This window comes from Elephas maximus, chromosome 3 (genome assembly GCF_024166365.1).
Source record: "Elephas maximus indicus isolate mEleMax1 chromosome 3, mEleMax1 primary haplotype, whole genome shotgun sequence".
NCBI classification, from domain to species: domain Eukaryota; kingdom Metazoa; phylum Chordata; class Mammalia; order Proboscidea; family Elephantidae; genus Elephas; species Elephas maximus.
This window is the reverse complement of record NC_064821.1, coordinates 134,528,411-134,542,412: the sequence shown is the minus strand read 5'-3', so window position 1 is coordinate 134,542,412 and position 14,002 is coordinate 134,528,411. Positions and strand designations below refer to the sequence as shown.

The following is a 14,002-nucleotide window of genomic DNA, read 5'->3' as shown; positions in this document are numbered from 1 at the left end:
AATACTTTGATGTTTTGGATTCTGCTAAGACTTGCTTTATGGCCTAATATGTGGCCTATTCTAGAGAATGTTCCATGGGCAGTAGAAAAGAAAGTTTTTACTTGGCTGCTGTTGGGTGGAGTGTTCTGTATATGCCTATGAGGTCAAGCTAGTTGATTGTGGCATTTAGATCTTCTGTGTCTTTATTGAGCTTTTTTTCTGAATGTTCTGTCCTTCACTGAAAGTGGTGTGTTCAAGTCTCCTACTGTAATTGTGGTGCTGCCTATCTCACTTTTCAATGCTGTTAGAGTTTGTTTTATGTATCTTGCAGACCTGTCATTGGGTGCATAAATATTTAGTATGGTTATATACTCCTGGTATATTGTCCCTTTAATCATTATATAGTGTCTTTCCTTATCCTTTGTGATGGATTTAACTTTAACGTCTATTTGTCAGAAATTAATATTGCTACTCCTGCTCTTTGATTGTTGTTTGCTTGATATATTTTTTGCCATCCTTTGAATTTTAGTTTGTGTCTCTAAGTCTAAGGTGTGTCTCTTGCAGGCAGCCTATAGACGGATTGTGTTTTTTTAATCCATTCTGCCACTCTCTGTCTCTTTATTGGTGCATTTAGTCCTTTTACATTCAGGGTAATTACGGATAGGTATGAGTTCAGTGCAATCCTTTTGTTGTCTTTTTTTGTGTGTTATTGACAGTTTCTTTTCCCACTTAATTTTAAGTGCTGAGTAGATTATCTTTATGTATTGTCCTTTCCTCATATTCGTTGTTGATTTTGTTTCTGCTGAGTCTCTATTTTTTTCTTGTGTTTTATCTTGATGAGTAAGATTGTCAGTCTCCACTGCGGTTACCTTAATATTTACCTCTATTTTTCTAAGTTTAAACCTAACTTTCATTTCTTTATATCACCTTGACTTCCTCTCCATATAAAAGATCTATGACTTTTGTAGTCCGTCTTTATTGTTTTAGGATTTTCTTCTTTTACATATTGACATCATTGTTTCCCTGTTTTAAGCATTTTTTTATTTTGATTTATTTTTGTGATTTCCCTATCTGGGTTGACAGCAGGTGCTCTGTCCTGCATTCTAATCTTGGGTTGATATCTGATGTTATTGATTTTCTAACCAGAGAAACTCCCTTTAGTATTTCTTGTAGTTTTGGTTTGGTTTTTACAAATTTGCTAAACTTCTGCTCATCTGGAAATGTCCTAATTTCACCTTCATATTTGAGAGACAGTTTTGCTGGACATATGATTCTTGGCTGTCAATTTTTTTCCTTCAATGCTTTATATAAGTCATCCCATTGCCTTCTTGCCTGCATGGTTTCTGCTGAGTAGTCTGAGCTCATTCTTATTGACTCCCCTTTGTAGGTGACTTTTTGTTTATCCCTAGCTGCTCTTAAAATACTCTATCTTTGGTTTTGGCAAGTTTGATGATGTCTTGGTGACTTTCTTTTGAGATCTACCTTATGTGGAGTTTGATGACCATCTTGGATAGATATCTTCTCATCTTTCACACTATCAAGGAAGTTTTCTGCCAAAAAATCTTCAACAATTCTCTCTGTATTTTCTGTTATCCCTCTCTGTTCTGGTACTCCAGTCACTCAAAGGTTATTTCTCTTGATAGAGTCCCACATGATTCTTAGGGTTTCTTCATTTTTTTTAATTCTTTTATCTGATTTTTCTTCAAACATATTGGTGTCAAGTGCTTTATCTTCAATCTCACCAATTCTGCCTTTCACTTGCTCAATTCTGCTCCTCTGACTTTCTATTGAGTAGTCTAATTCTGTAATTTTATTGTTAATCTTCTGAATTTCTGATTGCTGTCTCCCTATAGATTCTGGCAGCTTATTAAATTTTTCCTTATGTTCTTGAATAACCTTTTTAATTTCTTCAACTCCTTTATCGGTGTGTTCCTTGGCCCCTTCTGTGCATTGCCTGATCTCCTTCCTGATGTCTTGAAGAGCTTTGTATATTAATCTTTTGTATTCTCCATCTAATAATTCCAGGAAGGCACCTTCATCCAGAATAGCCTTTGATTCTTTGTTTTGAGAGCTTGTTGATGTGATTGTGGTCTGCTTCTTTATGTGATTTGATATTGACTCTCGTCTCCGAGCCATCTATTAATTATTGTATTAGCTTATTTTATGTTTGCTTACTGTATCCCTGCTTCTTGCTTTGTTTTGTTTTGATATGCCCAAACAGGCTGCTTGAGTGAGCTAGCTTGATTATTTTCACCTTTGAAGCTCTAACATCCTGTCACTAGATGGCTAGAGCTGTTTTCAGGTATATGAGCCTAGGAGTCCATTCACTTTTCTTGTATGGATTCAGCTCAGATATCCAGGTAGTTGGTCATCAAGTGTGTGGTACAGGCTGTGTCCTATAGTCTTAGAGGGGCAGGGGTGATTGGTGTAGGTATACCTATCTTGTTGCAGCAGCGGGTCATGCTCCGAACAAGGCAGGGGGCTGACAACTGTTCCCCGAGTGTCTGTGAGGAAAGCACGTCCATGTTCCCTAGAGCGCACAGGTGAGTGGGTTCTGCAGATGGACCACGGGCACCCAATGCTTTTGGTTGTAAGGACTGGGAGGTACCAGTTATCCTTGGATTTCTGTTGCAGGTGGCTGGGTGATGTGGGTGGAGCCACCAGTCCTTAGGCCCCTGATTTGGGTGAGGACCCTGTTTATAGGCAAAGTAGTGCCAAACATCAAACACCCACCCCTCCACCACACAGCTGAAATAGTCACAGTCTGCCAACAAGAGCCTACTCTCCTGAAGTAGGCCCACACAGGTTCATGTGGGGGGGAAGGTATCCAAAGACCATGGACTGTTTATGCCTGAATAAGAGCCACTTCTAGTAGGGCTGGCAGATTATCTTTTCCCTAGTTGTGAATTGATTCCTTCTCCAAGGCTGGGAAAATGGCTCAGAGCATTCAACAGGACCTATCTCAAGTCCAGGGAAATTGACAGCCACTGAAGCCGGCTTGGGGCCTGAGAGAGCAGTAAAATATACGCAAGTACTTAGCTTTTACTGAGAGTGCTGTTCTTCTCTGGTTCCGGAGGTGTGAGTAGGCTGTGTGGCTGGCTGTCTCTCCCTGAGGAAACTGTGGCCAGAGTGCTACCACCAGCCTGCCACAGTCACTCCCAGGAATGGTCCCTGAGGGTTCCCCACAATTCAGGTCTGGCAACTCCTCTCAGCTTCTGAACTATCTCTCCCTCCCCCTGCCACTCATTCCATTTTCTAATTTTGCCTTTGATGTTCAGGGTTCCTAGCTTGTCATAAATACAATTGTTTCACTTGCTTTTTTGGGTCTTTGTTGTAAGAGTGATCACCAGAAGCATCTGACTACTCCACCATCTTGGCCCCACCCTCTAGGGTGTAATCTTTATGCAAGTAGATTGCCAGACCTTTCTCTCACAGAGCCTCTGGGTGTGTTAAAACCACCAACCTTTTGGTTAGCAACCAAGTGCATAACCATTGTGCCACCAGTGCTGTAAATATCTTAACTCATTTAATCCCCACTGTAATCCTCTGAGGTTGTTACAGTTACTATTCCTATCTTGCCCTATTTCCTGTTTATCACCAGTTGCTTATAAGGAATTATGTCTTACTAACACTAGTTGTTTTTCCTTCGTGTCCTTTTTCATATTCTAATGTAGCAGAGGAACCCTTTTAAATTTGTTCATTTATCCAGGATTTAGCTTCAGAGAAATTTTGAGAAATGATAACTCTACTTAGAAGTGGGTACTAAGTCAAACGGAAATGAAGTTATAAAAACGAAAAAGTTTGGAAACCAGAAAGCACAATACAGTATTATAATAGTTGGGTGCTTTAAAAGTATTTCACATGCAAATTAATTTTGGGTTATCCACAATTCACTTGCTGCCACCGATGTAGCTAAATAGGAACAGTCAGTGTGGTATATGAACACTCATAATAACTGTGGATAATTGCTGGGATAGGGGAAGGTGGAAGATTATCCCCTACAACATAATTTCAGCCAATGTTTGTGGGTGTGCAAATAAACAAGCCAAGATCAATTTGTTTGTAGTAGGAGAAAACAATGAAAAGCTAATTAATTGGTACTCTTTTACACTTTGTCATTACTAAACAATTCTTTTGAATGGAGGCCCTCTGGCTTTATAACACTAATTAGGATCTATCTATAAATGATAATGTTAATCTGAAACCAAATATGTTGCCATCAGTCAATTTCGACTATAGTGACCCTAAAGGACAGAGTAGAACTGCCCCATAGAGTTTCCAAGGAGTGCCTGGTGGATTTGAACTACCGACCTCTTGGTGACGTAACCACTATATCACCTGCTAACGTAGTACATTAAAATATTTCCACATGCTGATGCTTTGGGACCTAGGGTCTTACATGAATAATTACATTGAAGGACGTTAGATACTTGGCTACAAGGAAACCAGAGATGGGATCAATGATGAAGTTGCTGGTGACAAAAGTTCAAAGGATGGATGAGCAACAGATTCAAATAAACAGCAAAGAGAAGTAGACATATAGACTGAAGTAACATCAAGTGGGAAAGAGAGAAGTATGAATTCACAGAATATTTAAAGGCTCCAAATTCCAGATGAGAAAGGGGAGATCAACAGAGTGACGATTCATATGAAACAGAAAGCAGCTGAGAAGAGGGGGAGAGGGGAATATAGAGCTTTAGGTTCCTTTTCGGTAGAGTTTACTATTGTTGTCATTGATTCCAACACAGAGACCCTATAGGACACAGTACAAACTGCCCCATAGAGTTTCTAGGCCGAAATCTTTATGGGAGCAAATTACTAGATCTTTTCTTCCATGGAGAAGCTGGTAGGTGTGAACTGTCCACACTTTGGTTAGCAGCTGAGCACTTAAAGCATTGTGCCACCAGGGCTCCTGAGTTTCAGACAGATGCGTCTTATATAAATTCACTTCTACATTGAATTTCAAAGGTCCAGTATACTATATTGTAGTAGAACTCATATATATAGTTATAAAAAAAAAAAAAAAAAAGCTGATACATTTTTTCTTTTTTAAAAAAATTTCCTGATACTTTTTAAAGCTATACCACGAGAACAAGAATGTAAAATTAGGGAGAGTTTGTGATTACTAGTAGGTTTTCTATTTTTAACCTTTGTTGGGAAGAAAAAAATAAATCTTGGTTAATTCTACTTTGTTATGTCACTTTGTAATATTTCAGTATTACAATAAAATAAACTATAGAATTTTTATTGTAAGCACATTTTGATTAATTTCTTTTCCTTTTGAAGGTCCAAGGGATGTCCTTCATTGCAGCAGTACTCATTCTCAATTTGGAAGAGGCAGATGCCTTATAGTTACATTTAAAAAAAAAAAAAAAACTAGTAGCTACCATTTAATGAAAAATTATTTGTCAGGTTACTTAACAGTTACCCCTACAGTAACCCTAAAAGGTAGTTATTATTATTCCCATGTTAAAGTGAGAGAGCAGATAAAGGATAAGAGCCTTGCTCCAGATCTCAAGTTAGTGAGTGGGCACTTTGAGATGTGAGCCCACATGTCTTGACTCCATATTTTACTCTTTTTATGCTATCTATTTTAACACATTATTCACTGGGTGTTAAAATTCTATATAGTATTCAAATGTTGAATCATTGTATTTATACCAAAGGAATTCATAGAAATTCATAGAGAAAATTTCAGAAACAGAACTAGATGAAATCTTGCTAGTTGTCCCTCGGTAGTTCTCACACACGGTGAGCTAGAAAAGCAGAGAAATGCCCTCTTGACTCATAAGACCGAGGGAAGAATATGAAAAGGTATTACTTTTCCATTAAAACTGTGGAATAAGCCAATCAAATACAAAACCATTGGCATTAGAGGAAAGCAACTTCCATTTCTGAAATTTAACTTACAATTTTTTTCTTCTCAATTTCCAGATCCATCTCTTGCTTTTCTTGCTCACGAATTTTTTTGCGCTGCTCCACATATTCCAGATGCTTGACTTCTCTTTCAAAGTAGTGGTTAACACTCGCTATCTGTTAAAACAAAGGCCCACGAGAAGGTAACCCATGCGGAAGCCCCCATGTTCTTCATAAGGCTCCCCTGGGATTCCTGCTGCTTGTACTTAGGTAAATTAGCTACTTTGGGACACCATTAACCATTTAGGTGGATGTACTTTGGAAATTGTTCACTTTAATTGCCTGTCTAAATCTCAGAGAGAATGCTTTTGCAAATCTATAGTTGATAAAGTAGCTTCCAAATTCCCCATTCTCTCAGATTTGTGAGGATTTCTAATACTTCTTGGCAATGCTGGGCAAAAAAAAACCCTTCGAAGGTGTCACAGCTCTGGCTTGTCTTCATGACTGTTTAAAGCAGGGACTGCTTGATGTTATGGTTAAAACGATTTTGAATTGTATTCCAGAATGAATTGCAGCGGGAAACTGGGCCCTGGATTGTATATGATTTCAGGGCAGTTCAACAAACACTTATTGAGCACTTATTCTAAGCACTGGAGCCCTGGTGCCACAGTGGTTAAAAGCTTGGCTGCTAACTAAAAGGTCAGCAGTTCGAATCCACCAACCACTCCTTGGAAACCCTATGGGGCCGTTCTACTCTGTCCTATACGGTCGTTATGAGTTGGAATTGACTCCACGGCAACTGGTTTTATTCTAAGCACTGGGAAAACAATGATGATATGCTCTAAGAGAAAGTCCATTTTTACCATGAGAAAGTTTTGATACTGGTCTTTTAATTCAAGTGACATCAAGTGCGGTACTTATATTTAAGCTATTTCTACCTGTAATACAGGTAACTAGAGGTAATGGGGAGGGACAGGGTTCATAGGCCCATAGCCCCATTACCAGCCAAATTTGCAGGTTATAGTGCAAAGGTTAAGGCCCTATGAATTACAGGTTTCCAGGAAGAGAGTGGGGTTGGAACAAGAAAGCAGCAAAGAGTTGTAACTTCATAGAAAAATGTTCAGGGATTGCCTTTATCCCTGTTATTCCTTCTTTTTCTAAGCTGGAGGGAAGTTTCATGTCATCAAGCAACTTGGAAAACTCAGATAAGAACATCAATGTAGATGCTAAAGGGACTGGAATCAGAGGTGAGTTCCTGCTGCCCTGGAGGGTATACTGTGTGGGCCTGAGAATAGCAACAGGAAAGGCTGCAGAGACCTTGGGGAAGGCAACCAGTGGAAAGAAGGCTTTTTGCCTTCTAGTAACTAAGCTCTGTGAGGAATTGCAACAGATTGCAATCTATATATTTAATATTGGTTCTATGTATATATATATGTATGTGTGTGTGTACATATATATATGTTGTTGTTAGGTGCCATCGAGTCGAATCCGACTCATAGTGACCCTGTGTACAGCAGAATAAAACACTGCCCAGTCCTGTGCCACTCACATGATTGTTATGCTTGAGCCCATTGTTGCAGCCACTGTGTCAGTCCATCTTGTTGAGAATCTTCTTCTTTTTCACTGACCCTCTACTTTACCAAGCACAATGTTCTTCTCCAGGGACTCATTCCCCTTGTCCAAAGCATGTAAGACTTAGTCTCACCATCCTTGCTTCTAAGGAGCATTCTGGCTGTACTTCTTCCAAGACAGATTTGTTTGTTCTTTTGGCAGCCCAGGGCATATTCAATATTCTTTGCCAACACCATAATTCAAAGATGTCAATTCTTTGGTCTTCCTTATTCACTGTCCAGCTTTCACATGCATATAAGGTGATTGAAAACACCATGGCTTGGGTCAGGCGCACCTTAGTCTTCAAGGTGACGTCTTTGCTTTTTAACACTTTAAAGAGATCTTTCACAGCAGATTTTGCCGATGCAACCTATCATCTGATTTCTATACTGCCACTTCCATGGCTGTTGATTGTGGATCCAAGTAAAATGAAATCCTTGACAACTTCAATATTTTCTCCATTCATCATGATGTTGCTTATTGGTCCAGTTGTGAGGATTTTTGTTTTCTTTATGTTGAGGTGTAATCCATACTGAAGGCTGTGGTCTTTGATCTTTATCAGTAAGTGCTTCAAGTTCTCTTTACTTTCAGCAAGCAAGGCTGTATCATCTGCCTAATGCAGGCTCTTAATGGGTCTTTGTCCAATCCTGATGCCCTGCTCCTTCTTCATAGAGTACAGCTTCTCAGCTTATTTGCTCAGCATACAGTTTGAATAGGTATGGTGAAAGGATCCAACCCTGATGCACACCTTTCCTGACTTAAAACCACAAAGTATTCCCTTGTTCTGTTTGAACGACTACCTTTTGGTCTATGTACAGGCTCCTCATGAGCACAATTAAGTGTTCTGGAATTCCCCTTCTTTGCAATGTTATCCATAATGTGCTATAATCCACCCAGTCAAATACTTTTGCATAGTCAATAAAACACAGGTAAACAACCTTCTGGTATTCTCTGCTTTCAGCCAGGATCCATCTGATATCAGCAATGATATCCTTGCTTTCCACGTCCTCTTCTAAATCCAGCTTGAATTTCTGGCAGTCCCCTGTCAATATACTGCTGTAGCCACTTTTGAATGATCTTCAGCAAAATTTTACTTGTGTGTGATGTTAATGACACTGTTCTATAATTTCTGCATTCAATTGGATCACCTTTCTTGGGAATAGGCAAAAATACGTGTGTAGCCAGCCATCACTTACCAGTCTGAAACTCCTTCCTCTCACACTTAGCCTTTGAGGGATTGCTTTGATCACTTCATTGCTTTTTTAGGCCCCCCCTCCTTTTTTTTTTATAGAAGCAAAGGGTAAGCACAACACAACTAGTGAATGACGGAGATGCTAGGTGAACTATGCTCAAACAACAAGCGCTAAAGACCAAAGATCTGTGAAATGGCAGGAGGCTACGGCAGGGGATGCCCCCACATCACTTTCATTCTCGTCGATTCAGTGTAGTGCTTGGCATGTGGCAAATTCAACTTTTGCTTTTTGGAACTTTCTTTTCCCGAATATTTTCAATCCGCGATTAGTTGAATCTGCAAATGTGGAACCCATGGCTATGAAGGGCCAACCAAAACCAGAAACCAAACCTGTTGCCGTTGAGTTGATTCTGACTCATAACGACCATACAGGACAGAGTAGAACTGCTCCATATGGTTTCCAAGGAGCAACTGGTGGATTTGAACTGCTCACCTTATGGCTTACAGCCATAACTCTTAACTATTGCACCACAGGGCTCCATTTACATATATATATATATATATACATACAATCAATATCAAATATATAGATTGCAATCTATTGCAAGTCCCAACAGAGCTTAGTTGAGGAAGGCAAAAAGTACAAATAGCAGTTCTACTCTGTCCTATACGGTCACTATGAGCTGAAATCGACTCAACAGCAACAGCTTTGGGTTTTTTTTTGGTATATAGATGTATGCGTGTATGTTCACGATAAAAGGAGAAAATATTGAAGTTGTTGAGGATTTCATTTTACTTGGACCCACAGTCAATGGCCAAGGAAGTGTAGAAGAAAAAAATTTTTTTTTTTTTTTTTTTTGCAAGGAAGCAGCAGTCAAGAAATCAAACAACGGATTGCATTGGGCAAATACGCAGCAAAAAGACCTCTTTAAGGGGTTAAAAACCAAAGATGTCATTTTGAGGACAAAGGTGTGCCTGACCCAAGCCATGGTATTTTCAATCACCTCCTGTGCATGTGGAAGCTGGTTACTGAATAAGGAAGACTGAAGGAGAATTGATGTGTTTGAATTATGATGTTGGCAAAGAACACTGAACCATGGACTGCCAGAAGGATGAATAAATCTTGTTTTGGAAGAAGTACTGCCAGAATGTTCCTTAAAAACAAGGATGCTGAAACTTCATCTCACTTACTTTCGACATGTCATCAGGAGAGATCAACCCCTGAAAAAAGGCCATCACACTTGGTAGTGGGTCAGCAAAAAAGAGGAAGACTCTCAGCAAGATGGATTAAAACAGTGGCTGCAACAATGGGCTCAAACAGAGCAATGATTGTAAGGCTGGTGCAGGTCCGGGCAGTGTTTCGTTCTGTTGTACATAGGGTCGCTATGAGTCAGAACCAACTCAATGGCACCTAACAACATAACAGCAACAACATATATATATATATATTTCTATTCACTGATCTTCTTTTTATAATTTCGTTATTAACACTGCTTGAAACACTTGGGTGGTAGATATGGAGGGGCAGAATGTTGACGGTTCAGAGATGCCTGCAATATCCCAAATTGGAGGAGGTTAGGACAGGGGTGGGTGACAGAGAGATGCATAAAAACATCAACTGGGTCCTCAGGAAAGGGCATGATTGAAATAAGGGTCCTACACTTTGGTTGACCTGAAGATAATATTTTATGGTAATGAATCTCCAAGTCAATTCTCTCAGAATCTGGGCTTCCTTTACTTGGCCTTTCTCCCATTTCACATTTTTGTTTTCTAGCTTTGAACTATTTAACTCATGCAATAGGAATATATATCATGATTTTCAACTGTGTGATTCTTTTGTTTTTTTAAATAGCAGAAATGATGTCATTTCTGAACACACTTTTAAAATATGCCTCATAAATATCTGGTCACATAAATCTTTGAAGACAAAAGTTACTAACCTCATTGGCAGAAGGGTGACTTAATGTCCAAGGAATCTCTAATATATGCAGCGTTCCGTAATAATCAGCTATGGCTATAAATTGCTGCCTAGCTGAAAGATTAAAACAACGGGACAAAAATCAGCAAACAGGAAGCTATCTTGGAGTATAAACATAAAATGTGCTTTTGTCTTGTGGTCTCTCTTGGGGCCTGCTGTGGCTACAATAATCTTGGCATCTTCATTAGATGCTCATAACTGGCAAAAATGACGTGTAAAAGTCATTTTTTTCCAGTCGATGAAATGAAAGCTGAGACCCTGCACCCTTGTCAGCCACCCTGCCTCTTCAAATCTTCTTCTCCTGGTGTCTACATAGGGACTGTGGCTCCTGGCTCAGGTGGACCCTCTCTGTGGTTGGGCCCTCTGGGTAGATTTGAAAAGAAAGCAGGGACAACACATGCGAAGATTTTCAAAGAAAAGTCATGAAGCATATTTTTACCAAACACTCAATAAGGTCTAAAGAATACCATTATCCAAATGAATTTCCAACACATAGTCAGGCCCACAGTTTTCCTATTATAAAAACAAACTGCCTGCTTTGAACATTTAAAATGGGTAAAAACAAATATGTTTGAGAATTTTATATCTCATCATGTATTTGTATTTTTTTGTCATTCCTAGAATATCTGGCTCATATTGCCAAATTCTGGACTCTTAATCCCTATAAGGATGCAAAAGCAATGTTTTGTGTCAAAGATGGGAGAACGCAATTTGGTAACATGTATGAGTAAGCAGTAGCCAGACTGTGGCACTCCAGGGATTCTGAAGACTCAGTTTCCAAATCTAATGTTTTTGAGAAAGAAATGGATAGAAAATTTGATGCCCGCACTTCTTTGGAAACAAAAGGGAAACTGATCTTCTCTTTAAAGAAGCAAATATACTAGATTTATACAAAAAGTAAACTTGGGTGAGACAGAAAGATTAGGGCGAAGGAGATGAATTATTTTTCTATAGACACATCCTTGAATTTCTGCATGCTTGGTTGTACATTATTTTTTCCTTGTAATTAATTTAAAAATTAGTTTAAATAGATTCTCAGAGAGTCATCTGATTTTGTCAAAAGGACTGCTTGATATCGTCCAGGGAGAACCACAAAAGTGATGAAATGTTGGGAAAATGTGGCTTATAGTGAGAAGTTAAAAAAACAAAATGTATTCTGTCTGGAAAAGAAACAGCAAAAGGTAGCAAAGATTTAGGGATCGCCCTGTCCGACCTGGAAAAGATGAGAAGGGTGTTTTCCAATGTGTGTTTCAAAATCAGCCTCCGTTTGGCAGGCTAAACATGTCTCCAAAGTAATTGTTGATAAAGCACAACAGTGAGAGAAGCTCAGGTTGTATCCAAGATTTGAGAGCAAGAGGGAAGGGAAAGGAAGGGAAGGAGACAAAAACAAAAACCTGAGAGAAAATACTAGAAGCTTTCCAGATGAATGTCCCAAGTTACCTAAAAAAGGCATAATGAGTTAGCTCTTAACATACCAGAAAGGGTCCAAGGTTTGATGTAGGTGATCATTGTTACGCAGATGTTTTGTGACTGGGCTGGTTCATGGGTTTTTTCCAGAAGGTCCCAGATATCGATGTATCCATCTTCTCGTCCAACATAGAAAACCCCAGGCCTTGTCAGGGACCAGTGCCCTGAGGTGTACCTTTTTGGTGCACAGCATGACTGAAGTAGGGGTCCACTCTTAAAAAAAAATTTTTTTAAGACAAATTCAAAGTCTTTTTGTTACCATCTGAGGGAAATTCGGAATGATTTTCAATTCTGAATCTAAAGCAGTTTCCTGTAAGTACAAGTCAGAAGGCTATGATCACATAAGAGCAAAAATATGTCCACTCAGAGTCTTACTTCTTTTTATGGTAGGGTTTTGTTTTTTAAAATATAATTTCAGCTCTTTTCTTTCCTATGTGTTTTCATAACACCCTTTTTCTCTTTAGTTGCTTTTTAGAAAAGACTAAACCTTCAAATCAAGCTGTAATCATTCTAATAATCCAACTGCTGCTAAAGTTCATTGCTATTTCTATGGAGGCTGATGGGCATTAGATAAGTGAAGTTTATAAGGTGATTATCACTGCAGACCTTCATTTTGCTATCAGATGTCTGCTTCCCATGGAAACAGCTTCGGTAGCCAGGTAAAGCAAATGAAAACTCTTGTCAATCCTGGCTATGAGCTGCATGTTGAAAATGCACAGCAGGGTTGGCAAACTTGTGCTAAATAACTTTAAATGGAAGCATCTAATGGCTTATAAATATTGTTTGGAAGGGATCGTAGACCACTAAAGCCTCATGAGATCATCTCTTTTCTCTACCATGGGGCCATCTGCATTCTTTGGGAGGTTTTCATGGAGAAGGAAGATCAGAATGTGCTTTCTTCCCACTCTACGCGCCATCTGGCAAGCAGGTGTACCCACTGACCTACTTACATCTGCAGAGGCTAAACTAGACCATGGAGCTGCCTCTCATCCTCCAATACATGCATAAGAAACGCTCCTGTAGGGAATGAAGAATGTCACAGATTCGTGGACTCAGAAGCAGCACTTCAAACCTGTTCTCCTTACCGGGGGATAGCCAGGTTCCTGACCCCTGCAGAGACTCTGGACAATCTTGCCTGAATTTTCCTTTTCTTTTAAACTACAAAACTAATACTTTTTCATTGTTAAAAATAAAAGAAACACAAAAGCAAAAACCTCAAACTTTACAGAAGTACATTTGGTATAAAGTAGATGTCCTCTTGCTGATGGGCATTTAAGTAGTTTCCAGTTGTTTCAATGACAACATCCTCGCACATACATTCATCCACATTTCTTCGTGTATTTGTGTTAGAGTCCCAGAAGTGTAATCATTAGGTCAAAGAATATATATCTCTATATCTATCTCCAGCTGTGAACTATATATACATACACTTTTCATATTTTGATAATCTTGTCAAATTGCCCACAAAGGGATAGACCAGTTTAAACTCTCACCAAAATCAGTGTTTCTCCCATACCGTTGCTTTGCTAGATTTTATCAGTCTAATTTTTCCAGTTTAGTTTCTCTGCCTGGATCTAGCCGCTTTTCCTAACTGACCACCACATTCTTGTCACCGCCTCACCACTACCTCTGGCACATGTGTGTCTCTGGATGGGTCATGATCTACCAGGTAATGGACCACATAGCTTACTCCCTCTTTCTGAACCTACCAACATATTCCTGGTACCGAGCAAAAATGCCAGACCAAATGTTTCTCCTTGGGCTTATACAGTAATCAGCATCCCACCTTTTATTTTAAATGGAGAAAAAAACATAAAAGCAAGTCATTGGCCCACAAAAACAAAAAAACCAGGCCCACAATATATATTATATCTCAAAGAAAAGATTATAAGTTTTCAGAGAACAAGGGACTTGTAAAT

The 14,002-nt window shown here is 39.1% G+C and overlaps 1 protein-coding gene across 4 annotated transcripts in view; it reads right to left on the bottom strand.

The window, feature by feature from the left end:
- The window catches only part of DNAI3 (dynein axonemal intermediate chain 3), a 100,425-nt gene that overhangs the window by 12,382 nt on the left and 74,041 nt on the right, over nucleotides 1-14,002 (bottom strand). For 3 of the 4 annotated variants that reach the window (XM_049879652.1, XM_049879653.1, XM_049879654.1), the window contains 3 exons: nucleotides 12,092-12,296; nucleotides 10,579-10,670; nucleotides 5,890-6,012 (listed from right to left, as the gene is read on the bottom strand). In XM_049879652.1, coding sequence (XP_049735609.1) covers nucleotides 5,890-6,012; nucleotides 10,579-10,670; nucleotides 12,092-12,296 — 420 coding nt within the window. Of the gene's footprint in view, nucleotides 1-5,889; nucleotides 6,013-10,578; nucleotides 10,671-12,091; nucleotides 12,297-14,002 lie in introns of those variants that run through there. The other variant, XM_049879655.1, reaches the window with a different exon arrangement.